The sequence below is a fragment of the Camarhynchus parvulus genome, chromosome 3 (assembly GCF_901933205.1).
Source record: "Camarhynchus parvulus chromosome 3, STF_HiC, whole genome shotgun sequence".
NCBI classification, from domain to species: domain Eukaryota; kingdom Metazoa; phylum Chordata; class Aves; order Passeriformes; family Thraupidae; genus Camarhynchus; species Camarhynchus parvulus.
In genome coordinates this window covers 74,111,848-74,136,159 of record NC_044573.1, presented here as the reverse complement: position 1 = coordinate 74,136,159, position 24,312 = coordinate 74,111,848, and the positions used below count along the sequence as shown (strand labels likewise).

At 39.9% G+C, this 24,312-nt stretch overlaps 2 protein-coding genes across 7 annotated transcripts in view; one reads left to right on the top strand and one right to left on the bottom strand.

Annotated features, from left to right (window-relative positions):
• SMC6 (structural maintenance of chromosomes 6) overlaps positions 1-2,360 on the bottom strand; it is a 39,070-nt gene extending 36,710 nt beyond the window's left edge. For 4 of the 5 annotated variants that reach the window (XR_004060590.1, XM_030945070.1, XM_030945068.1 and 1 more), the window contains exon 1: positions 1,908-2,360. The gene's annotated coding sequence lies outside the window, so the exon portion shown is untranslated. Of the gene's footprint in view, positions 1-1,687; positions 1,718-1,907 lie in introns of those variants that run through there. The other variant, XM_030945069.1, reaches the window with a different exon arrangement.
• Positions 2,043-23,900, top strand: GEN1 (GEN1 Holliday junction 5' flap endonuclease). Of its 2 annotated transcripts, none has more exons than XM_030945073.1 (14): positions 2,043-2,461; positions 5,227-5,424; positions 6,899-7,085; positions 8,455-8,631; positions 11,217-11,327; positions 13,279-13,352; positions 13,835-13,926; positions 14,733-14,883; positions 15,003-15,039; positions 15,140-15,220; positions 16,002-16,132; positions 18,991-19,052; positions 19,594-19,737; positions 19,941-23,900. In XM_030945073.1, the coding sequence occupies exons 2-14, from the start codon at positions 5,264-5,266 to the stop codon at positions 21,341-21,343; spliced, it is 2,811 nt and encodes a 936-aa protein (XP_030800933.1). In that variant the 5' UTR covers positions 2,043-2,461; positions 5,227-5,263; the 3' UTR covers positions 21,344-23,900. The 2 variants fall into 2 exon arrangements, with proteins under 2 accessions (XP_030800933.1, XP_030800932.1); XM_030945072.1 differs by having other exon boundaries at positions 2,043-2,341; positions 19,941-23,899.
• Positions 23,901-24,312: the final 412 nt, after the last annotated feature.

Below are 24,312 nucleotides of genomic sequence, written 5' to 3'. Positions count from 1 at the left end.
AAGAAAAATGCAAGCCCTAAATGCCCTCTATAAAATGACTGCTACATGTTAGAAAAGTACTTACCCTGTACACATCAAAGGATAAGAAGGCAGAGGCTGCATCCACTGATATTCACCCATGTTTCAACTTAATCAATGGCCTATCTTTCCAAAGTATTAACTGCTATGGCGTTCCACAACTGTTTCCATTTTCCCTGCCTGGCTGGTCACAGCTTGGCTCATCCAGGGCTGACACAACCAACCTGCTGTCAGCAAACCCACATGAGTGGCTTTCTAGCAGCCCTCGCTGGTCTGGTATCCACATAAGGTAGGAAAGTATCCCTTGTGTCTTGTGGGACATCCACTTTAAACACTCTGGACATAGTCCAGCTATAACCCTGCCTTCCACCCAGCTGGCAAAGCAGAGATAAAGCAAAGACATAGAGCAGACCTACGGCAGGATGAACACAAGATATGGTAAGGAGAGGAAGAAAATAGTTGAGGTCTTTAGCTGATGTATAGCACACTACATTTAACAGTCACAAAAATACCAATAAAATTACAAATTAACATCCAGGTCATAGAACCAGTGAGGGGGATGCGGAGGGGAGGAGGTTTCTAAGGGAATTTCAGTAACATTAACTTCGGGAGTGACAACTAGGTTTACAGCAGATAAACGGAAGTTAAAGGGAGGGCTGAAGAGGGCTGAAGTCAGAAGTCAAGTCTCAAGACACAGGAATGGAGTGTGCTCTACATTTTTGGGACTACCTGAGCCAGATGCTCTATGTTAGACTGTATGTCTGACGTTGACAACTCCTCTCCTAACACATTTGCAGCCAGTACATAAGAAGCCTATACCATCCCATCAAACACTGGAGAAGCAGTGCCTGACCCAGAGGATAACAGAAAGGGTAAGGCTGGAAGTGAACATAGCGTTCATAGGTTCATAGTGTTCATAGGTCGAACATCTGGTCCAACCTCCCTGCTTAAGCAGGGTCATCCCACAGCACATAGCACAGGATTGTGTCCAGGCAGTTTCTGAATATCTCCAGTAAGAAAGACTCCACAGCCTCTCCGGGAAATCTGTTCCAGTTCGTGTTCACCTGCACAGCAAAGATATTCCTCCTCATGTTCGAGGGAACATTCTGAACATCAGTTTCTGCCCATTGCCTCCAGTCTTACTGCTCGGCACCACGAAGGAGAGCCTGGTCCATCCTCTTGACACCCTCCCTTTAAACATTTACACAGATTGAGGTTCCCTCTCAGCAGTCTTTTCCCGAAGTTGAACAGCTCCAACTCCCTCAGCCTTCTCCTCATAAGAGAGATGTTTCAATCCATTAATCATCTTTCACAGCCCTCCACTGGACCTCCGTCTCTCTCTTGTGCTGAGGAGCCCAGAACTGCACTGCGGCACAGAGGGCAGCTCTGCCTCCTCTACTGAGAGCGAAAACGAAAGCAAGGCACAAATCTCCTCAAGTCCACCATTACCTGTTGCTTTTCCCAACACCGCACGACCCGGAAGGCTCCCCCACCCCCCAGAAAAGAGACCCGGGTCCCTTGGCGGCCGGAACGCCCGTGCGGCCGCCGCTCCTGCTGTCTGCCATCAGAGATGGACACCCGAGGGAGCGCTCACACCCGTCGGGGCGCTAACGCTGAGCAGCGGGTGACAAACGCCAGCTCCGACCGCTAAGGAGCCCCGCAGAGCTACCTGCGACAGGAGCGCGGCGCCATGCCGGGGACAGCGGGGGCAGCGGGAGGAGCGGCTAGCAGCGGTTGCCCCGCCTTGCGGCCGCCAGGCCGCCCTCCCTCCCAGCTGTCCAGAGAGCCCGGCGCGCCCGGACAGCGCCCGCCGGCATCTTCGCCCGGCATGGGTCACCCGTCCCTCATCTCCCCTCCCTCCGCCCCTCGCCCGCTCCGTGCCCCGTTACCTGGGACAGCTCCCGATGCCCGCGCGGCGGGGCAGACGGGGCGGGACGGGCCGGAGCGGGCGGAAGAGCTGCCTCCGCGAGTGCGGCGCCTGCGCGCTCCGCGTCCCGCGGGGCGCGTTTCCGTGCGCGCGCCATTTTCGGGTGTGGGGGGCGGAGCGGCCGCCGCTCTGGAGCCGCTCAGAGCGGGCCCGGCGGGGCTCCCACGGGGCTGGGCGTTCCCGTGCCCGCTGCCGGGCCGAGGCTGGGCAGCCCGGGGCGGCTCGGGCACGCCTCTGGGCGCAGCGGGGCGGGAGTTTCAAACGCCGCGTGCGGGGAGCCCGCGCTTGGCTCGCCGGCGGGGGCTCGGGACTGTTTGTGTTCATCCCGCCGGAAGGATCCGCAGGCGCTTGAGGAGGAATCTGCAAATGCTGGAGCGCGCCGCCGCTGTCCTTCGGGTGCGCTGATTTATTGGCAAAGCTGGGCTGGGGTAACGCAGAGAGAGGGAAAGTTACTAAAAACGTCAGGGCTTTCGTGTTTCCTCTGCCGTGTCTTTCCTCCTTTTTAAAGGCCTCCGGGTGAGACATAAAATATATGCTTAGCTGTCTTTGCAAGTTACCTTGGTCATGTGTGAAAGTATCTCTGTATGAATTGAATTGCAGCGCTAAATGCTTTCTGTGGTTATTTTTAAGTGACTGGCATTTCTGGCAGTGTAAAAAAACTTAGTAGAGCAGAATGTCGTTTTAAAGCACTATATACGGCATAAAAGCTTTATAGGTTTAGCACATTCTGGCCTGAAGAGATATTGAGAAGGTTTTGTAGGTGAGTGGTTATTTTTACTGTTAACCATCTTCAGTGATTTCTAAGTATATGCAAATAAATCAAGTTCAGTTTTGCTTCTCTGGAAGTTGCCATCTCTCTAGGGTTGGAGGCTCGTGATGAACGAAACTGTTAAATAAAATCCGAGTAGACAGATCATTCATGTTAAGAGTAGTTGAGCTATTTGTACACTGAATTCAAATTTAAATATTTTATGAAATACACTCAAAAAAACCAAAGACTGCTACCAGTCTTGCAGGCTTTCATAACTCACTGTTAGATATATATTCAATATGATGTGAAAAGCTTAAGTCCTCAAATAGCTATGCTTTATTACAGTGAAAAAGTCGACTTTTTTTTTTTTAGTTTTCAATTTTTATGCTATTTTATTATTATTTGTAATCTAACCAGATGTAGGGTGTTTGCAGTGTATTTGTCTTTCCCATTAATTAAGGACTATGTGACACTCCATAACAATATTTAGAAACTAACAGGTGTTTTTTAACAAATTTAATTGATGCAGACTAGCAGAAACCAAATTATAACGCCAAAAAGGCATCTCCCTTCTTTGTTAGGTGTTCTCTCACTGAAGGTGAGTTATTGTGCTTGTCTTTTGGGAAGGTTTGGATACTTCCCCTGTGCATCAGAGAAACTGATTATCCTGGACTTCAAGAAATTGTACTATGTAGCTGTATGCTTGATGTGTATTTTTAACTAATTTTTATGTGCTTGACATACAACAACAATAGCAATACTCTGCATACAACTAAAGTGAGGTTGAGTCATTGTAGTAGTTAAAGAAATGGATTAGAGACCTAAATTCTATTGAAAGTAAATCTTAACGTGACAACTTGGTTTAAAAACAACCTGGAATTGAATAGCTGCCTTGCTTTAAAACAGAATTAGAGTATGAAAGAATGCACCCTCCAAAGGCAGGCTTGCTGTCCTGACAGACTGTGGTGTTAATTGTGAGAGACCACACAGTGGCTTAGCTCCTCATGTGTCTTAAGCAGATCTCTGAGCACTGCTAAGTCATCTAGTCTGATTTATTCAAAGGAGCATTTTAATTTATCTGATTGTACAGTAGTGTCAAAAGCAGAAAGAAATACAAAACATTCCACATTGTATTTGATTTTTATATTCTAATATTGGGAGAGAAGAGAGAAAATAAATAAGCCTGAGACAAACTTTCTACCACAAGACAGTGCAGGAATAAATTGGTATTGTGAGGGTTGCAAGCAGAGTATGTGCTTGAGGCCTTGTATAAAACTGGCAAGATGTGAAAACCAGAAGAATAATGAAAACAAGAAAATGAGTGTGGTAATGGGGTACCATGGAGAGTGGAGCTGTGTAAGTAAAGTTACATAGACAAAGAGCTATACCTCCTAGTGGGTGTACGTTTTCCACTGGTGTGCATTATAGGTAGTGCTAGTCCTGCAGTACCAAAGTTGGCACAGTGGAACACACTGGTGTGTTTCTGCAGTCACAGTGTTAGAAATGCCAGGACATTTGTTTGGAAGGCAAATTCAGAAGTCATCATGTTGCAGTGAGAACTTAGTAACAAGTTGGCTCAATCCTTTTTAAGGGCACTGTGATTGCCTGCAGTGATAACTTTGGACTTCTAAGTAAGAAGTTCAGGAAAGCAACAATTTTCTGATGAACGTGGATATCCTGGCCAAGGAAGAGGTGCGCCATCCTGAGCCAGGTGTGCATGTTGCACGGAGTTATTCTCCCAGCATCCAGGGCCAGAATATAGTACTGCCTCCCTCTTAATACTGCATTGGAGTTCTTTTCACAAATTTCAGTGCCAGTCACTGCTGATTCCCTGCTTAGAGAGGCTTCCATCAGCACTGGATTAAAAGTAGGACAGTATGGCAGCTGGATGTTAAGAATGTCGGCAACCTGTGAGCAGCCACAGCAGCAATACCATCTTTTTTTTCCTGAACTCCAATCTGAATTTCCCAAGCCAGAATCTCTGGGTGTTGACCCCTTTTGTATCATCTTGGAATGCAAGGAAAGTTTAAATTCTGTTGTCATTGTAAATATTCCTCAAATAGCTTTAAGCCACTTCTATTTTAACAGAAAATTTTAATGTGAATCCTGCCTCAAATCAGGACATAAGTTCCTTAAGAATTCTGTGATTTGTTTTTTTTAATAAAACTTGGATTATGTTTATGTAAGGGACATGTAAGACTTGGAAATGAATAATTTTTTGTTTATTTTTTTCCTTTTCCCTGAGTTTGGTTTTATTTATGTTCAGCTTATTATTATATTTATTTATTATTCAGCTTATTCAGTAATGCAACTGTTCCGTCCAAAGAAGGTATCTGGTAATTAACCATCTGTGAACTGGAGTCACCACACTTAGAAAACTTGGAAGTGGACTTGGACTTCTTGCAAGTGTTCTTGCCTCAAAAAAGTAGAACTTATAGTGGCAAATATATTTATCTTCTGAACCTCACAGTCATAATGCTTCACTTCATGCCATATGCTGAAACTGTGTTATTTTCTTTGCTCTCCACAGTTAAAATCTACCTTCTGACAAAAAGGAAGCGAAAACAATGGGAGTGACTTACCTGTGGCAAATCCTTGAGCCTGTGAGGCAACCTGTCAACATAAGTAGTCTCAGAGGGAAAACACTTGCTGTTGATTTAAGCTTGTGGGTTTGTGAAGCACAGACTGTTAAAAAGATGGTTGGAGTAGTTACCAAGCCACATCTCAGGTATCCATATAAATTATTTGAGCCAAATGTCTTGGAGCTATATAATTTAAATATGTTACTTATTCAATAGAATTCTAAGAGTAACTCTGAAATTGATATGACTGGTGTTTTGATTCAGTTATCATTTATGCTACATATGTAAAGGGTTTGAAGTTAGTTCTAAGTAGACCCCCATATTGAATTAAATATGTTTAAATCATTCTTCAGGCGTTTGAACAAACTTGAGGAATATGGATATATTTTTAATTTAAATGAGTTATGTAAGGAATGAGCATGTCTAAGCACTTGTAATTTCAAAGCACTGTTCTCTGCAAACAGTGTTGACAATAATGAAAACACACACAAATTTTCATCAGTGCTTGTTGTTAATTACCAGTGTAGAATACTGAGTTACTAGATGGTGTTATACACTCCTGTGACTTCTGATGAATTCAGCATGATATAAAATATCAGCATGATACAAAATCTCAGAATTTTTGAGAATAATGTCTTAAAATGTTTTATACTTACAAACTCAAATGGATAACTAACTATAAAACTGGCAGGATTACCAAAGACATTACATCTGGTGGGATGTCCTGTGTGCAGTGGAATGGAAGCATCAGTCCAGACCTCCAAAGCAAGACAAGGAGTTGAACAGATTTCTGCCAAAAATTGTTTTCAGACAGTTGAAAATGAATTTTTTTCAGAATTTGTATTTTCAAGTAACTTATTGTATGGATTGATTTTCTAATATCATTTGTGAAAATAGAACTAACCTCAAAAGACCAGCTTACTGTTTTTTGCTAGTAGCAGCTGTACAAAATTAAATCTAGTGTAATGGTCTCTCCATGTCTGTCAAAGAGATAGAAAGGTTTGATTTACTCCTTTTGAAAGATTGATACTGGAATTATTGGTTAAAGCATATGCTGTTTGATATGACTGCTGTTAATTTTACTGTTATAGTCCAAGTGTTTATTACTGCAGCCTTGTAAAACTCCACCCCTCAGTGGTGCTGGTTTGCATGTGAAATAAATTGGCATTGTAATGGTATCTAGAAGTCTGTCCAATACTACAGCATTCAGTCACTTGAGGTGTACCTGTATTGATCGATTCAGGTTAATATTTGATATAAAATAACCAATGTAAATATGTGTTTGGAGGTAGATTTTGGATATTTAATATATTTTTATTAAGCCTTTAAGCCTGCTCACATCTTTACACCCAGAAAAACATCCTTTCTGTCCTTATATGGTATTTTCTTGGGAATTTTGTAAAGCTTCTGCAATTTCATAGTATGACAATTGCAGCCAAAGACAGGAATATAGATCAGAGGTTTGTTTAGATTGGGGGTGAGAGAATCATTAGAGGTAAAGGCAATGCTAGGATTTTTCAAGTGGTAGGGTCAGGAAAATATAAGAGAAATAAGGAAAATGTCTGAAGATATCAGTCTTCACAAATAGTTCAGCTTATGGAACACTTTGCTTTATTGCAGAAACCTTTTTTTTCGGTTCTCTTTCTTTACATCAATGGGAATTAAACTCGTGTTTGTCATGGAAGGAGAGGCCCCCAGGCTGAAAGCAGACACCATGAGCAAGAGGAATGAGATGCGCTATGGGCCTTCGAAGAAAGCTGGAGCTGTAAGAACAGGGAGATCTTTATTTACAGCCATGTTAAAAGAGGTGGGTAACTGAGTGTTGAAGTATTTTTAATGTGATAGAAAGAAATCTTAACCAAATTCAATACAGGAGCTTGAAATAATTGATAGCTTTTGCTACAACCCACCCCTGAAAGCCAGGTAACTGAGGTTCTTGTTAATAGATTGCTTCGGGGCAGATTAGGGTGGAATGGCACTGAATGACTGGTGTGTACATTTTTTACACCTGAGCCAGTTGTGTAAAGGAGGAAATTGGCAAGATAAAAAAAGCATTATCCCACCTCACAGGATCTGGTTATTGTTGGCCTCACCCAGCTCAAAAACCAGCTCGTTGCTAAACAAAGGCTGGTTTTTTTGTTGGCATCCTCCCATGGTGGGTGTGCACCCCCTCTGTCATACTACATCAGAGGTTTCACCAACACACACCCAAAAATTCTCTGCTCTTTGGCTGGGGGTGCAAACGTGGCCTCAGCAAAGCACCTGCTGCTTTTTCAAATGGCCAGTTGTTTGAATTATTAACCCCTAATATTTCAGTGTCTCACAGCGTTATACACAACAAATGTAAACAATGTTTTGAAGTTTGAAGGAATGTGCACCTTTGAAGTCAGGCCTTACAGCATCTGTTAAGTGTTATAGACAAACAGTGTCAGAATAATTTTCTTATTGATATGTCCTGTGCATGTTGTGCTGTTGTGATGGACAACCATAACTGAGGATTTATTGCAAAATTTAACTTTGCTGTTCTTTTATGGCGTTAGTATCCATAGTTTTTCATATACTCCCACCCCCATTAACCATTTTTGTCTATCAAAAATCTATGAAGTAGAATTTATGGGTGTTCAGGGCTTCACTAGACTGTACATACCAATTCAAGTTTTATACTAAAGTTCTAAAATAAAATATTTTCTCTGAAATTTGCATGTATATATCGGTGTGTCTTGCACAGTGGTCTAGTCTTGGTAGGATGACAGCATTGTACTTTTCTGCTTGATTCTCTTGGGAAGTTTGGCACCTGTTGGAAGATGTCTGTTCTGGCTCAGCATTTCTGCTTGAGTAAACAGCATTACTTCTCAAAGATAAATACTCCTTTGTTACTACTCTTCTGAAAACATCCTAAATATCTATTTAAAGTGTGAAGATTTTTGTGAAGGAGTGGCCATTAATCATGCTGTGTTCAAGTTGTCCAATTAATACTTAGCTCTTTGTGGATATCTACTATTTCACTGTTACAGGATATTATTTTTTGCTGAAGTAGTGCTTTCATTGATGAGCTGTTACATAGGCAGAACAACAGTAGCAGTTTTTAAAGGCACTTGTGTCTGAGAAAATGCATGCTAATAAGTGAATTTAATAGTCAACATTCAACCTCTTCCCTTTTGTGTTCCTTCTTTTAGTGTCTTGAACTACTGGAGTGTTTAGGTGTCCCTTGGGTTCAAGCAGCTGGAGAGGCAGAGGCAATGTGTGCCTACCTAAATTCAAAAGGACTTGTTGATGGCTGCATTACCAATGATGGAGATGTTTTCTTGTATGGAGCTCAAACAGTTTATAGAAACTTTGCCATGAATGCTAAGGTAATGTATCTCACCCTGTTCCCACCCTTTCTATAGACTCTTTACAAAAATGTAAATAGAAGGAAAGGACTTGAAAAAATACTTATATGTTATTAAACTTACCTTGTAGTAGTTGGGTTTGTTTAAAATGGTGTGTTTAAGACAGGAACATTTTATTTGATTCACTGATAATTGTTGTATTGGCTGTGAGAGGAAAACTACTGAGAACAGGGTAATATTGCCTGTGTTTGTAGTACCCTGTGGTGTCTCATATAAAGTTAAATTGCAATTTTTTTCCTATTTCCTTCTTTATTGTGAGAAGTTGAGCGAAATAATTACTTCCTATAAATTTTACCCTTAAGTCATATAAGAGTGATCAGCCTCCTGGGTCTAATAAGTTCACATACTTGCATCTTACAGGTTCATTTTATTATGAATATACTTGCAATTAATGCTGTTCACCCCAATTGGATATGAATAGTGTAGGGATTGTACATCTGTATCACAATCAATTTTTGTGATCATTCAAAAACCAAATAATTTATGGCCTTAAACTGAAGCGTTCATTTGTTAAGAATACAATTTTCCAGAAATGGAGAAAGGCTACTCCAGATTTCTGTAATTTATAATGTTCATCTGAAAGACTTGTTGAAAAAATATATTGGAGATATGAGAAAATCAATAGAACAAAAGAAGTGCACTACAAATAATTAACTCTGAAAAAATAATTAGGGTTGATGGAAGGTTATTTGCTTTGGTGACACCATGGTTGAGTTCTTCCTTGACCTGGTTCTTTCATTCAGCTTCCTTGTCATTTATCACCAACAGTGAAGGCAAGCTCAATCTTTCAGGTGTACTTAGGTACATATATAGGTCAGCATAAAAAATAATTTGTGAGTGTGCAGGGAGCACAATGTCAAGGGCAGCTGTTCTAGCAAAATGGATCACTTTGGTTTGTTGGCTTGTGGGGGGATTTTTTTGTCCTGATTGAGGAAGGAGACAGTGGCCTATATTTTAATTCATGTTAATCTTGATTCCATTTTGTATTTGAGTCCCTTTACCTTCCAAATATTTCTTTAGCTTATGCCTAATATGTTAGATAACATTTTTATTCTTTTATTTTACTTAAGTAGTACATTGAAATGTTTACCTGCATTTTAAAAACTTCAATTCCTGAAATGACTTGGCACAGCCACCAGGATTTGATAACATTGGTTTTGCCACGTTTTTTCTATAGGTAGGAAACAATAAAAACACCTAGAGTCATAGAATATACTGAATTGGAAGGGACCCATCAGGATCGTTGAGTCCAACTCCTGTCTCCCTGCACAGGACAGCTCAAGAGTCACCATGTGCCTGAGAGCCTTGTCCAAACACTTTCTGAACTCTGTCAGGTGTATCTTGGTGCTGTGACCACTGCCCTGGGGAGCCTGTACCACTGCCCAGCCACCCTTTGGGTGAAACATGTTTTCCTGATACTCAACCCAAACCTCCCCTGACTCACTCTCATGCTGCTTCCTTGAGTCCTGTCACTGTCACCAGAGTGAAAAGATCAGAGATCAGTGTCTGCCCCCTTCAGGATGTTGAAGGCTGCAGTGAGGTCTCTTCTCAGTCTCCTCCAGGCTGAACAGACCAAATGACTTCAGCCACTCCTCATACAGCTTCTCCTCAAGGCTCTTCACCATCTTTGGATTCTCTCTAATGGCTTAATGAATTTTTCATATTGTGGCATCCAAAACTGCTCCCAGCACAGGAGGTGAGGCTGCCCCAGCGCAGAGCAGAGCAGGACAATCCCCTCCCTTGCCCAGCTGGCCATGCTGTCCCTGATGCCCTCAGGACAGGGCTGGCCCTCCTGGCTGCCAGGGCACTGCTGGCTCATGTTCCACTTGCCATCAGCCAGGACCCCCAGGTCCCTTTCTATAGCACTGCTCTCCAGCCTCTCATTGCCCACTCTGTGCACACAGCCAGGGTTACCCCGTGCCAGGTGCAGAATCCAGCACTTCCCCTTGTGAAACTTCATATGGTTGGTGAATGCTCATCTCTCCAGTTTGTCTCTCTGCCCTTCAGGGAGTGAACAACTCCTCCCAATTTAGTGTTGTTGGTAAACTTACTTAGTATTCCTTCCAGTCCTGAAATTGAATTAACACTTTTGGTATCAAGTTTGGGATGATAATGAAGATGTTGAGAAGTGGGCTGAGGATAGGAGCCCTGTGGAACTCCTCTTGTGAGAGGTTGCCAGATTGATTTAACCCTATCCGCTGTAGCTCTTTGTGCTTGACCTTTGAGGCAGTTGCTCACCCTTCATGTAACATGGTTATTCAGCTGTGTGCTGGACCTCTTGGCTTATTTTAGTTTCTTTCAACAGTTGACGCCCACACTTGAAGTTCCAGAACTGTAGTTGTTCATGTGGTGTCCATGTATTACATTATAAATTTTAATGGCAATTTTTTTTTTTTCTTATTAGACCCCTCTTATGGGGTAGAACCCTTTCCTCTGGGTGTGGGTGAATAGGCGTGAGTAAGCAATCCCAACTGAATGTGACTCAGGGCAGTTCCTTCCCTGTAACAGATGTAACAGAAATAATATGTAATAAATTTCTCTTGTAGGATCCACATCTTGACAGTTACACAATGTCCTCTATTAAGGAAAAACTCAGTTGTGACAGAGAGTCTTTGATTGGGCTAGCAGTTCTTCTGGGCTGTGATTATCTTCCAAAGGTAAGCAATATAATTATTTTTTATTTGGTGCTTACGCTGTCTTGAAAAACAACAAAATGTATCAAGGGAGATGTGTATGCTGGGAAAGTTTATGCAATGCATGATGAGATGCAGTAGAAGATGTATAGGAAGTCACTGTAAATTCTATTTGTAAATTCTATTGTTCAGCCTTCTAAAAGGCTAAAGATATTCAAAATGGTTCATGAACACCAGTCTGTTTTGTCTTGTTCCAAACCTTTTCTATAATGGAGGGGAAGGCAAAAGTTTAGATACTGATTACATTGAGGCAAAGGTGTGAGAACCCCATTGTTTATGAGGATGCTTTGTAACAAGTCACATAAAAGTGCATCCCTGGCAGAGGAGCTGTGGAAAATGAGAAGAAATGGCTTTGTCTGTGCTCTTTGGAAGACTTAGTAGTGATAGTTTTGAGCTGTAGTTATTAGTAAAGGCAGTTCTGGATGCAGTTTGGATGTATTCCTGTTCCATTGTTTGTAAATATATCATTTATGAAGAATTAAAAGTGATCTATTTGGAAGTTTATCTAATTAATTGAGAGAAATCTCACTCATTACTACTTCATTTCTTTCTTTTTTTTTTCTTTCCTATAAATTCTTAAATTCGTTTTTGAAACATTGAACAGAAGCTGTTGGTATGACTATTTGAAAGGGAGAAAAAGTAGGATGAAACTTGATTAACCTACAGTTCATCATGTAGTGACTTTGGGCAATGATTGCTCCCATTCAGGCTTGCAGCAGATACCTTGTTATTCTTAAATAATTGTGTCCCAGCTTGATAAAACTATCCTTTAAACAACAGATAACTGCTGGAGAAAACAAACCTTTCATTATTTTTGTTTTGGGTTTTGTTTTTTGGGTTATTTTTAAATTTTGTTTCTGTTATGGGAATCTTTAAATAGCTTGTTACTACTGTGTAAAGAGAGGGAGTATAAAAACCAGTGGATAATCAGTGGTTATTGTACCAAAGCAGCTCCTGGAATGCCAGCTTCTTACGTAGTCTTAAAATGTCACAATTATGTGATGCCAGAGAGATCCTTTGAGTTATTGCAGCTCAGCAAAATAGACAAAGACAGAAACTTGTTAAGATAGCTGAATTATGGGAGTGCATTGGGAATGGAGATTGGCAGAACAGCTAAATGAGAATACCATGCTATAATTGCACTTACTTTGTTGAAAATACATCAAAATAATCCTCTCCTTGCAGAAGCTGAATGTCTGACTGTAGTTCAATGAAGACTTGGTTTGAAATGTAGATTTATTTTATATGGTTTTATGTATTCAGTTGTGCCATTAGAATAAATATAGAACTGAATAAATATAGATTTATTTGTAATGATGCTGTAGAAAGTACACTCAATACCATCTTCATAATCAGGTGTATTGATTCTTGGCAAAATAGGGTGAAGATAGAAAGAACTGGAAAGCAATATGTGTGTGTTTTAATAGACTGATACAGTAGTTTGGGTCAGAAGGGGCCTCTAAAGTTCACTTAGTCCAACCCCCTTGCAGTGAGGGACATCTTCAATTAAAACAGGTCACGCAGAGCCCCATTCCAACCTGACCCTGAATATTTCCAGAATGGAGCATCTACCACTTCCCTGGGCAACCTGTGCCAGTGTTCTCTCTACTTCATTTGTAACTTCTCTTTTCTGAATTGCACTTCTTTTAGTTTATTATTGCTTTCTACTTCCTTCTTTGCCTTGTTTTAGCTTAGGTGCTGTTGAGCATAAGAACAGCTTGTGTGTTACACTGGCAATACAGCTGTAATCTGTCACCTTCTCTGCCCTTAAACTTGGTCAAAAATATTTTTCTCAATTTATTTTCAACATCTGGAATCACTTGTTGTCATTTCTCTACACTATGTAATAAAGATGTTTTTGTGAGAATATGAATATTTTGTTTGTAATTAAATAATATTTCATATTTCACTATAGGGGGTTCCAGGAGTTGGGAAGGAACAAGCTTTAAAGTTAATTGAGACTCTGCAAGGTCAAAACTTACTGCAAAGGTAAAATGGAAATTTACCTAAGTGTTTTTTATTCGAAGACTTATGTACTTCAACTCCAAGACAATGTTTATAATACTTTAAGTTAGGGAGGATATTGCCACATTCCTTACCTTTTGTTTGCTAAAGGAATTGTTTTGCTAGGCAAGACTCATATTTGTTTTAAACATGAGCTGGCTCCTAGCTCTTGAGCTAGCAGGTATAAGTTGATATATTGGAATGAAGGGTGTAGGGACTGATGAGACTTGCTGATTTTTAGTTGGGTTGTGGATTAGGATTTGAGATACCAAATGCTTTCTATGTTATCATAAATGTGTGTGTCAATGCTAGAAATACAACATTATATGCTGTAAAAGACCCCTGTTTCATAAGTTGAAAAACTGTCTCTTGGATAAATGCTTGACAAGTATAAAGAAATTATTTTTCAGTGGTTTAAGTGTGAAAGCCAAAAATATCTCTTGATCCTTTTAACGTCATCCTTTCAGGTTTGAGCAGTGGAAGGAACAATTTCAGCATGATGATAATCCACGTTTGGTTGTTAAAAGGGTAATTCACTGTTCAGAGTGCCATCATCCAGGTCAGTGTGAAAAGTGCTGAGCTGTACTTTTAGCCTAATTTTTTATTTTTTATTATGGGGTGATGGGTTTTGTTTTATTGGGTTATGGGTATTTTTCTACTAGCATTAAAAATGCTTTTCAGCTTCCATCTTCATGTTTTCAAGATTGTGTATATGTGCCCTTATATAAATATTTCCAAGGTTTGGGACTAATTTTCTTCAAATGTGAAACTTGTTGACAGCAGATGGAATGTTATCATAATGCTGTTGTGGGATCCCAGATATTTGCCTTTTTAACATGATCAGTAAAGACAGCATGCTGTACTCTATACTGCCTAGCAGCTATTTCTTTAGTTGCTCGAACTGGTCCTGCATCAAGAGGACCAAACCTCATCATTGATGAGGTATGTGGCAGTGTTTTTTGAAGAAGAAATTAATCCCAAGTACCCTGATTTTGGTATCATCTTTGATCAGTGAACTCATTCAAATCCATCATTTGGTGAAGGAGAAGCCTGATTCAAATATATTACTTGAGTGTGTTTTCCAGGTTATCACACATTACTTCTGTAGTTTTTTGATAATAAGTTTCCAGCTTAAGAGCTGAAACTGTGGAGGGAAAAAGTCTTCAAAAAAATGGAAGCCTGCATGTCTTTTTCAGTTTTTACTATAGATTCATAAATGCAATTAATGCACTCAGATCTGCTTACAGCTGCCATTCACATCACATTCATACTTGTTCTGAGCTTTGTATTTGTAATACTGCCTTTATAGGTTTGGAGATTTTGGGAACCCCTTTTTCTCCTCACTTTGTGTGTCTGTTGCTATAGGATCTTACAAGGAACACGAGCACAATGGATGTAAATTCTGTGGAAGTGTGAGATGCTGCAAACCCAGCGACTCCAAGCACTGCTGCCCCTGTGCATGGCATCAGTGGGAGCGAGTGAAACAAGCAAATGCAGCGGAGGACAGTATCAGAAAGTAGGAATGGCCTGAAAATTTAACTGCTTTTCCCTGCATTCATATGCAGGGTGAGCATTTAGACACATCATTTTTTCCCATTTTTCCTCAGTTCCTAACACATTTGTTTTTACCTCCAGAAAAGCCATGAGCTGTGAGGGCTTTCCATTTTCTGAGGTAACAAGCAAGCCTGCTTAATATCAATTGTTTTAATTAATTAGTTTAAATTTCAGGTTTTATCCTCTCTTAAACTGTTTCTTCTATGTTTTATCTTAAGGTTATCCAAGAGTTTCTTGTAAACAAGAATAAATTGATCAACATAAAGGAATGTCAAAGGCCAAATTTATTGTCCTTTCAGGTATGTAACAAAATATTGAATATTCAGCTTTGTAATCTTTTATTTATTACTAAGGAAGTGATAATGGTGATCTTCATCAGTAATTTTACTTGAAATAAGAATTAAAGAATCTTGCTACAATATCTTAATACACCTCACTGTTTTGAAAGCCTAAAATTGAAGACTTTGGAAAAAATCAGTTGCTCTAAATAGCTAGATAGAAAAGTAGAAGAAAGAGAAAGCTCCCTTGTCATTGTTTTGTTTTTCATTGTCCAATATTGCTAGATGGGGGTGAAGATGTCAATATTTGTACATTAGCATTGTTTTCTAGGAAGGCTTTTTACTTGTTTTATATTGGCAAAATCAGATCTCTTACAATGTTTCATTTTTTTGGGGTTTGATGACAGTGTAAGAATTACAGATAGTAGAGTAGATCAGTTAAACAATGTGGCTTTAATGAAAATCTGTGTTCATTGTCTCACACGTGAAATCTGTAAGTTTCACAGCTCCTGGTAGAGATGATGTGAACCTGAGAAGGTGTTTAACAACTGTCTTATCCCTGCTGCTGCCACCACACAACTGTTCCCTTGGCATGTAATTGACAGCTGATGAATTTGCCCTGCTAGTGATGGCTGTTCCCTCCCTTGGCAGTGAGGTGTTGGTGGGCATTACACCAATATACAAAAGTACTCTAGATACTTTAAGTATTGAGCCCAGTGTCCCAACTACATAACTATCTAAGCATGATATCTAATAGAATAAAGAATGTTTTAAAGTTTGGGATTTTTTTTTATACAAACAGTTATTTGCTTCAGAGAAGATGGAATGGACCAAACATTATGCTTGTAAAAAGCTGTTAGCACTTTTGACACGTTATGATATGATCCAGAGAAAATCTGGAAACATTGACTCAAAACAACTGCAGGCAATACGGTAATGTGGCTTGATTTCTTGAACTTAATATATTTATCTCTGCTGCCAGATAAAAACCAGAAGGCTTTTCTGAAAAAAAAAGAAATATGGTTTTCTTCCATCTTTGTTTCAAGCTTTGTGCTTGTTTTGAATAGAGGTAAAAATTCAGATCAGTGCACCAATTCTACTACTGCTGCACAAATACATAGAGCAGTTTCATTCGAACTGGCAGTGCTTGTGTTCTCCTACGCTTGCTTTTTGTTCCTTTTCCTTAGATCCGTCTCAGTCCTCTTCTCAGGTGCTTAGCATACATTTAATTGAATTCTGTGTCTCAAAATAAGAGTTCAGGCTTAGAAATTAGCATCTGCAAAATTAGTCATAGTCTCTGATTGCTTATCAGACCTACCAGCTGTAATTGTATTATGTGTCAACCCTACTTTTCATTCAGGACTGCTACATCTAGGAATGGAAAAATGGCCAAGTATACAGTTACTAAAAATGGACATGCAGGGAAGAAAAAGCAAGATAAGCATGCAATTACTTTCTCCCAGAATACTTTTCCACCATCCAGATTTCTGTTACTTAGGAATTTACTGAGCCAGAATTAGCAGTTTCTTATTCTGTCAGCCCTCAATGTAATTTATTTTTTTTATGATCTAATATCTTCTTAAACTTAAGTCAACTTCTAGAATCTACAGTGTCTGTTGGCAAGTCTGAACTTCACTTTGTGAAGGGAATTGTGACTTATTTTAACTTTATCTGATGGTTTTGTTTCCCAAATGAAACCTGAATTCTCCCTGCCTCCCTAATTCTTTTATTGGAAGAAGGTTAGTAATTTTTCCGTGCTAGTCGAGGTTTTTAGACATTAATTTTGGGGCACAGGAGGACAGTCAATAGCAGTGTGATAGTATCACTTCTGGGTTGATGTGTCATAGTCTTGAATTAGTACTTTTAGAGATGCTGATCTATTCTGTGTTATCTTTCAAAAGATTGGGGAGATGGTTGGAGAATGCTTTTAAATAGATTGGCAAGATAAATTACCAGTATTTACCTTTATGAATGAATTCACTTACATTCTCTATTTATAACACTTTCTGGTGTTTCAAGAGTTTAAAAGAGAGATGGTGCATGCACTGGAAGATTTCTTTTGTTAACAAGTGTTTAAAAATGCAGTAATGGTTCAGCAGGATCAGCATGATCCTACTCTTCATGCACAGGAAGCTACTAAACTGGGTTGTAGATAGACTTTTTAGAAAAACCTCAGTGACTGCTGTCCCTGCTCAGTTCAAGTTGTGTCTCTATCTTTTGCATGAGAGCATGAGGATAAATGACCCTGTCTGATCATTCAGAACATTACTGTCCAGGGCAGCAGCCGTCTTTGGCATTAGTATCTTAAAATCATAGAATCATTTGGTTTGGAGAAGTCCAACCATTAACCTGACACTGACAATTCCACCACTAAATTATGTCCCTCAGTTCCACACCCACACATCTTTTAAATTAAATATCTCCAGGGATGGTGGCTCAACCACTTCTCTGGGCAATTTGTTCCAATGGTTGACAACCCTTTCCATGAAAAAATTGTTTCTAATATCAAATGTAGTCCTCCCCTGGTACAGCTTGAGGCTGTTTCCTTTCTTATCACTTGTTACTTAGGAGAAGAGACTGACCCCCACCTGGCTGCAACCTCCTTCAGGCAGTTGCAGAGAGCCATGAGGTTTTCCCTGGACTAAACACCCCCAGCTGCCTCAGCTGCTCCTTTCACACTTGTGTTCCAGACCGTTCATCAGCTCCACTGCACTTCTCTGGACGTGCTCCAGCACATCCAGTACCACCTCTTGTGGTGAGGCCCAGAAATAGACACAGGATTTGAGGTGTGGCCTCACCAGTGCTGAGTGCAGGTGGGCAATCCCTGCCCTGGTCCTGCTGGCCACTCTATTGCTGATCCAGGCCAGGATGCCACTGGCCATCATGGCCATCTGGACACACTCTGGCTCATGCTCAGCTGCTGTTGACCAACACCTCCAGATCCTTTTGCTCTTGACCACTTTCCAGCCACTCTTCCCCAGCCTGTAGCACTGCAGGGGTTGTTATGACCCAGGGGCAGGACTTGGCCTTGTTGAACCTCACACCATTGGCCTCACATCAGTCCAGCCTGTCCAGACCCCTCTGCAGAGCCTTCCTGCCCTGCAGCAGGTCAGCACTCCTGCCCAGTTTGGTGTTGTCTATGGACTGACAGAGTGCACTTGATCCCCTCATCCAGGTCACTGATAAAGACATTAGACAGGACTGGCCCCAGTAGTGAGCCCTGGGGAGCCCCATCGCTGACTGACCTCCAGCTGGATTTAACTCCACTCACCACCCCTCTCTGGGCCTGACCATCCAAACCATTTTTAATCCAGTGCACTTATCCCAGCCATAAGCAGCCAGTTTCCCCAGGAAAAAGCTGTGGGAAATGGCATCAAGGGTTTTACTGAAGTCTAGGCAGACAACACCCACAGCCTTTCCCTCATCCCCTAAGTGGGTCACCCTGTCAAAGAAGGAGATCAGGTTGGTCAAGCAGGACATGCCTTTCGGGCAGGTCAGCTGAAGATCCCAAACTGATGTTTGTAGGAGACTGCATTATGTTTGTATCTTACAGAAAAGCTTTTTTATTTTGTGTGAATGATCTTCTGAGTGTGAAATGAAAATGTTTCAGTGGTCAAATCTATACTCCAAATTTTGCTGTATACAGAGTAGTGTATTTTATTTAAAGATGTAGTAATTTCAATTTCATGAGAAGATTTTTTTTTCTCTGAATCATTCCAAATTAGAATATTGAAATATTTTTGGATTTAAGTCTCGATTTCAGTCTTTTAATGGACTTCCCCTTCTTACAGGATTGTTAAGACACGTGTTAAAAATGGAATTCCTTGTTTTGAAATTGAATGGCAAAAACCAGGTGGGTCTGGTTTCTATGTACATTATGGAACAAAACAGTTCATAGAAAAAGATAAGCTTTAAAGAGGATGAGAGTTTGGCAACACTCTAAGGCAATGGAACGTGGGTGAGATTGGAAACTGTTCTGTGGAAATAACAGGAAATGTGCATCAAATTTCACATACCCTGAAAGAAAAAGCAATGCTTTAAAGAAAACAAACTTACCTAGAAAGCAAGGGACTCAGTCTTCAGCTGCTTTTTCTGGTACTTGTAAATAAGACCTAAACTGTGTATTTCATACCTTATTTCACTATGTACCTGAAGCTGTCACTGTTTACTAGCTAGAAAATTTTCTGTACTGCCAGACTCCTCCCTGTAGTGTGTCCATTTGTGCCAGGAGACTGGCAGGAAGAGAAAAGACCTCACTTGTAGATAAATCTCAAATATCATACTATTGACTTTTTGTGTACCTTCTTTGTATTCGAGTCTTTGCTGTTTGGTTTTTCATTCCCTACTTTGACATATGTATATTCATATCAAAAGTAAATTTATTATTTTTTCAGAACATTATGTTGATCCAGAAGATGAGCCTGTGGAGTTATTTGTAGTCACGGTAGAAGAAGAGTCTTTGTTTCAGGCTGCTTATCCTGATGTCGTTGCCCTCTATCAAGTGGAAAAGTCAGACATTCTTCAGAAGAAACAGAAAAGTAAGTCTAGAAGCTTATTTCATATTAATCTATGTGTCTTGCCAGAATGCAAAAAACATTTCTTCCACTCTTGAACAATATAATGCCAAAGCAAGATGAGGGGACTGTGCTTTAATCTTACTATTCTGTACTTTTGCATTAAGACATATGAACGGTGATTTACATGCCATTCAAAGTGCACTTTTTATTATTTTTCTTTTCAGAAAAGAAAGACAGATCAGAAGAAAAGGAATTACCAAATTCTTATGCTGAAATTACCAGTCTTCTGTCTCAAATTAATTTAAAGCCTACACACAGAATTCTTCCTGTGCAACACTCCATGTCAGATACAAAATCTCCCCCAGAAGATCAGACACAGCAGAGAAGTACTGGATCAAAAGATGCAGCGTTACCTTCAGCTTCCTGCATAACATCAGTTCATGTGTCAACATCAGCAGCTGCTCTTGCTGACTCATCTGTGCCCTCACAGTGCACTTATTCAGCGATGTCATCCTCTTCCTTTATACCTGGTCTGCAGCTGAGCCCTACTGATGGGAAAGGAACCTCCTTCAGCACTACAACAGCCCATGAAGGTGATGACCATGATCCAGCAGCTGACTTAACCACATGCATAAAATACTCACATCCACTAAGTCATGAAACAGTAAGAAATAGCTCAGAGTATACTGATATTACACAGTCTGATATGCATTCTGATAGTGAAGATGATTTGTTCACAAATAATCCTGTGGGACAAATTCAGGAGTGGTCTTTAAGAGAGAGAATACTTAAGAAGGCTCCCATTCCATCACAGCCTTTGTCTGAAGATACAGTGCAACTGGAGTCTTGGAATTGTTTTAAACAAACAAGAGAAGCATTGAATCCTGATAGAAATCATGTCTCTTCCTCATGTCAGTTAAATAATCCAGAGCAGGAAAATAAAAATGTTCTATCAGAAAACTCTACTAGTGAATCCAGCCTACATATCTATCAAGATGCGTATAAAAAAGCTGACATCCTGGCTGAAACGGCGCAAAAAGACCCTTCTAGAAGTGAATCAGCATCTCTAGCCTGCAGTGGGAAAACAACAGAGACACTTCATCCTGGGTGTGAAATGCTTCCAGCATCTCAAAAGCCAGCAGATGCAACTGTCTGTCAAATTAAAGAAGCTTGTATTGAAACTACTTGGAAAGTTTCTTCTAAGAAGAGTGTCTGTCAGAACAGATGCTCTGCCAGCGAAGACAGTGATGATGGGCATGTGGATAAAATCCTGGTTTATGAGCAGCAGAAAAGGCAACTGAACCCTGGCCAGTTTAAGAAATGTTTTACAAAGAAAAAGGGTAGCATTGTTACTAGCAAAAGGACAAACAGTGACTCAGCCCTTACAATTAAGGGGAAGAATAAAATGACCAATTTAAAGAAAGCTGCCAACAGATTCTCAGTGCAAGTAGCTCCAAAACCATCCTCTGTAGAGGAAGTTAATTGTTCCCAAAGTCCAGAGAGACCAATTGAAAGATTGGGTTCTGACCCCACAGAGCAAGAGAAAAGTGCTGTTCTGACTTCTGCATGGGCAGACAGTCCCCTTCCCCTGTATGAAAGACTGAAAGGAAGAATCAAAATCAGTTAGGTTCTCCATAAAATAGATTATGATGGCAATTAATTGTCAGTTCTTGAAGAGTTCTTTCTCAGAGTTTCTGCAGTATGCTCTATAAATCTTATGTGGACACAGTTTTATTGAATAGGAAGTGCTGGCACTGGAGCTGAAGTTTGAAACAAAAATGTTAACAAAAGTGCCTAACAGTTGATTCCAGGCAAGTACCAGTCATTCTGCGTGTGTTTACATTCTGAACTTGATACATAAGCATCAGGATACAGTATGCAAGGATGAGGGAGATTTATTTAAGAAAAAGGGTTTTTTCCCCAACCAGTTGTGCAGATTTTGTGTACAGCTATTAGTCTTGCTTACAAAAACACTTGCTAAAACAGTGCCTGCAGTGCTGTTGGACTTTCCTAATAAGACAAAGTGATGCAGCATTTTTAAACTGAAATTCTTCATTCTCCTCAATTTAATTTTGCAAGTTTTGAAATGGGTTTTGAAATCCTGTGTTTCTGGTTGTATTGACCATCTCTGAAGGACCAGACAGAGACACACAACAGATGTACCTCACAGCGCAGCTAAATTTATATCTGCTGTACCCCATAATAAGCTGTTCTTCAGGAGTGCATCTCTTCCAAAGAGTGGAATAAGCCATGAAAGGATACTCTGGTGTTGTAGCTGTCATATCTAAGGAAATTTGATGACTAATTTAATTAAATTTAATTAGGACATTTTTTCTTAAAGCAGGCTGAAATCTCATCTAAAATTCACTTCCATTCATAATAGAGTGAAAGTTAAGTTACAGAAAATCTAGTTATCATATTGCAAGTTCTTTGGCTAATATCATGTTTGGGTGTTTTTTAAAAGGGGAAACTTGAGTACAGTTTTGAAAGTGCTCTTTCTACCTCTTTACTGCAGAAGCAACCTCCGTTCATACACCAGAAAAAGTTGTTCTCAATAGTTGCCTGTTGGAGGAATGCCTCCTTGTCTGTATTAGGTGTTTGTAACTTCTTCTGTGCACCAGCCAGAAGGAAGACAATTCTTGTCAAGACATATTGGTAAGAAGAGAAATTTAGAATATCTGTGCCTTAGTAAAAGTGTCAGTTCTTCATCATGGTCAAGGACCAAGTTTGGAAGTTGAATTCCAGATGTGTGTAAGGAAGACATAGGTAGCCTATAGCTAATACTGTAATCAGACAAAATGGTACTTTCTTAGTTTACTCTGTGGGAAGATGAAAAAGTTTAATTTGTAATTGATTTTCCAAATGAGAGATGTATTCCAGAAATGAGAAACAAATTTAAAATATTGGAAACTTATTTTCAGTTTTGAAGATGGTCTTTGACTTCTGGAGCCTCTTAAGTGCTCAGCTGATGTGAGAAGGTAGCTGGAAGAACAGAGTTGTGAAGGAGAATAAGAGTCACCTGGGAATTTTTAAGGGAGAGATTCATATCATGACAGAATGGTTTGGGTTGGGGGGACCTTAAAAAAAGTTCCAACCCCCGTTCCATGGGCAGGGAACCATTCCTTATGCAGTGGTCAGTAATAGAGAGATCTGAGTGGGGAGGGGGTTTGTGGAGAAACACTGGTTTTGGTTATGTATGGGTTATTTTTTCTTGCTGATGGTTTTGAATACTGAAACTTGAAATCAAGTGTTTAAATTTTGATTAATAAAAATGCCAACATCATGTGAACACACTCACTTTTGTTCCCTCCCAGAGTATGGGAATGTGCTCTTTTTTTGGGGGGGATCATTCAATTTCATCCACAATGTGTGGATTTCTGTGATTTAGAGCTTTCTTTAGAATCAGGGGGCCAGAGTGGATTTTGGAGGCTATTTTCTTTGTTTTCCAAATCTGCTTGAGATGACTGCTTCAATGGATGAGTAGGTAAAAATACTGTCAGAATTGTGTGAATTATGAAAGTCTTAAATGAGATATATTAAGAACTGCAGAGGAAAAAATATTATGTTGCTGATTTTTCCTGCTAATTAATCGGGTTTCACAAGTGCAGTTCAAGCATGAAAAGCAGAAAATTCTCCATTTTTTCATATGTAATGCATCCAAATTTTGTGCCAATTTTCTGCCACTACTGTAGAAGCAGTGATAGATGTGGGGATAAAAAACAACTGTGTAGAATGTTCCCTCTATTTATGCTGTAGCTGCTCACTGCAGTAAATAAAAACATTTATCATTGGGGTGACTGTTGCTTGAATTAAACTTGTGATTCATTACAGAAGGGTAATTACAGTTTTTAAATTGTTTTGGTTTCTCATCTTTATGTAATTTACTCAATCTAAAGAGTAGGGATGGTTTTTCTTTGGAGCTTTCTACTGTGCTGACTGCTTTGCAACCTCTCACACTTGTGAGAATGATGTTTAAGTAAATTGAGGGGGTGTAACATAACTTTCTTCTGCAGAGAATGTTTCTCCAGAATTATGTTAAACTGCCTGTAGGAATAAATCAGTTGATGCATCAACCTCATGAGCCTGAATAGATTTTCATTTATCATCTGTCCTGATCTGTTTGAATTGGCTCTACCAGGGTGCTTCACACAAAGTAATAAAAAGGTACCTATCATGGAGGTGGGGCAGGTAAGGGGCTCATCCTTCTTAAAGTAATTTTCTGAAAGGTTTTCTGCACAACTGCTGTCCCAGCCCAAGTACTTTACCTGATCTGTCACTCTTGCTGGCATCCCTCTAGCTTGAATGATGCTCACAGAGATATAGAGCAGAGCCATAGGTTCTGTCTGAGCAGGGTAAATATTTCCACTTACAAACAGTATTAAACATTAAATGCAGCTCATTTGTTCAGCATAGCTTGACAAAGGGTAACATTTACTTGGCATTCCTTAGGATTGTAACTTATTATTTCAGGTCCACAATTGACAAGAAAGGAAAATAAATGCTGTTTACATGGACTTTATACATAGAGAGCTAGAAAAAAACTATAATTTAAAAGATCACTTCTCAATGTCTCTGTATCCCACTGTCATTTTTCCA

Excerpts from the sequence above, each read along its gene's own strand:
- GEN1 (XM_030945073.1), top strand. The coding sequence starts at position 5,264 with ATGGGAGTGACTTACCTGTGGCAAATCCTTGAGCCTGTGAGGCAACCT. Across the intron at positions 8,632-11,216 it reads ACTTTGCCATGAATGCTAAG|GATCCACATCTTGACAGTTA; the intron begins GTAATGTATCTC and ends TTTCTCTTGTAG. Across the intron at positions 15,221-16,001 it reads CAAATTTATTGTCCTTTCAG|TTATTTGCTTCAGAGAAGAT; the intron begins GTATGTAACAAA and ends TTATACAAACAG.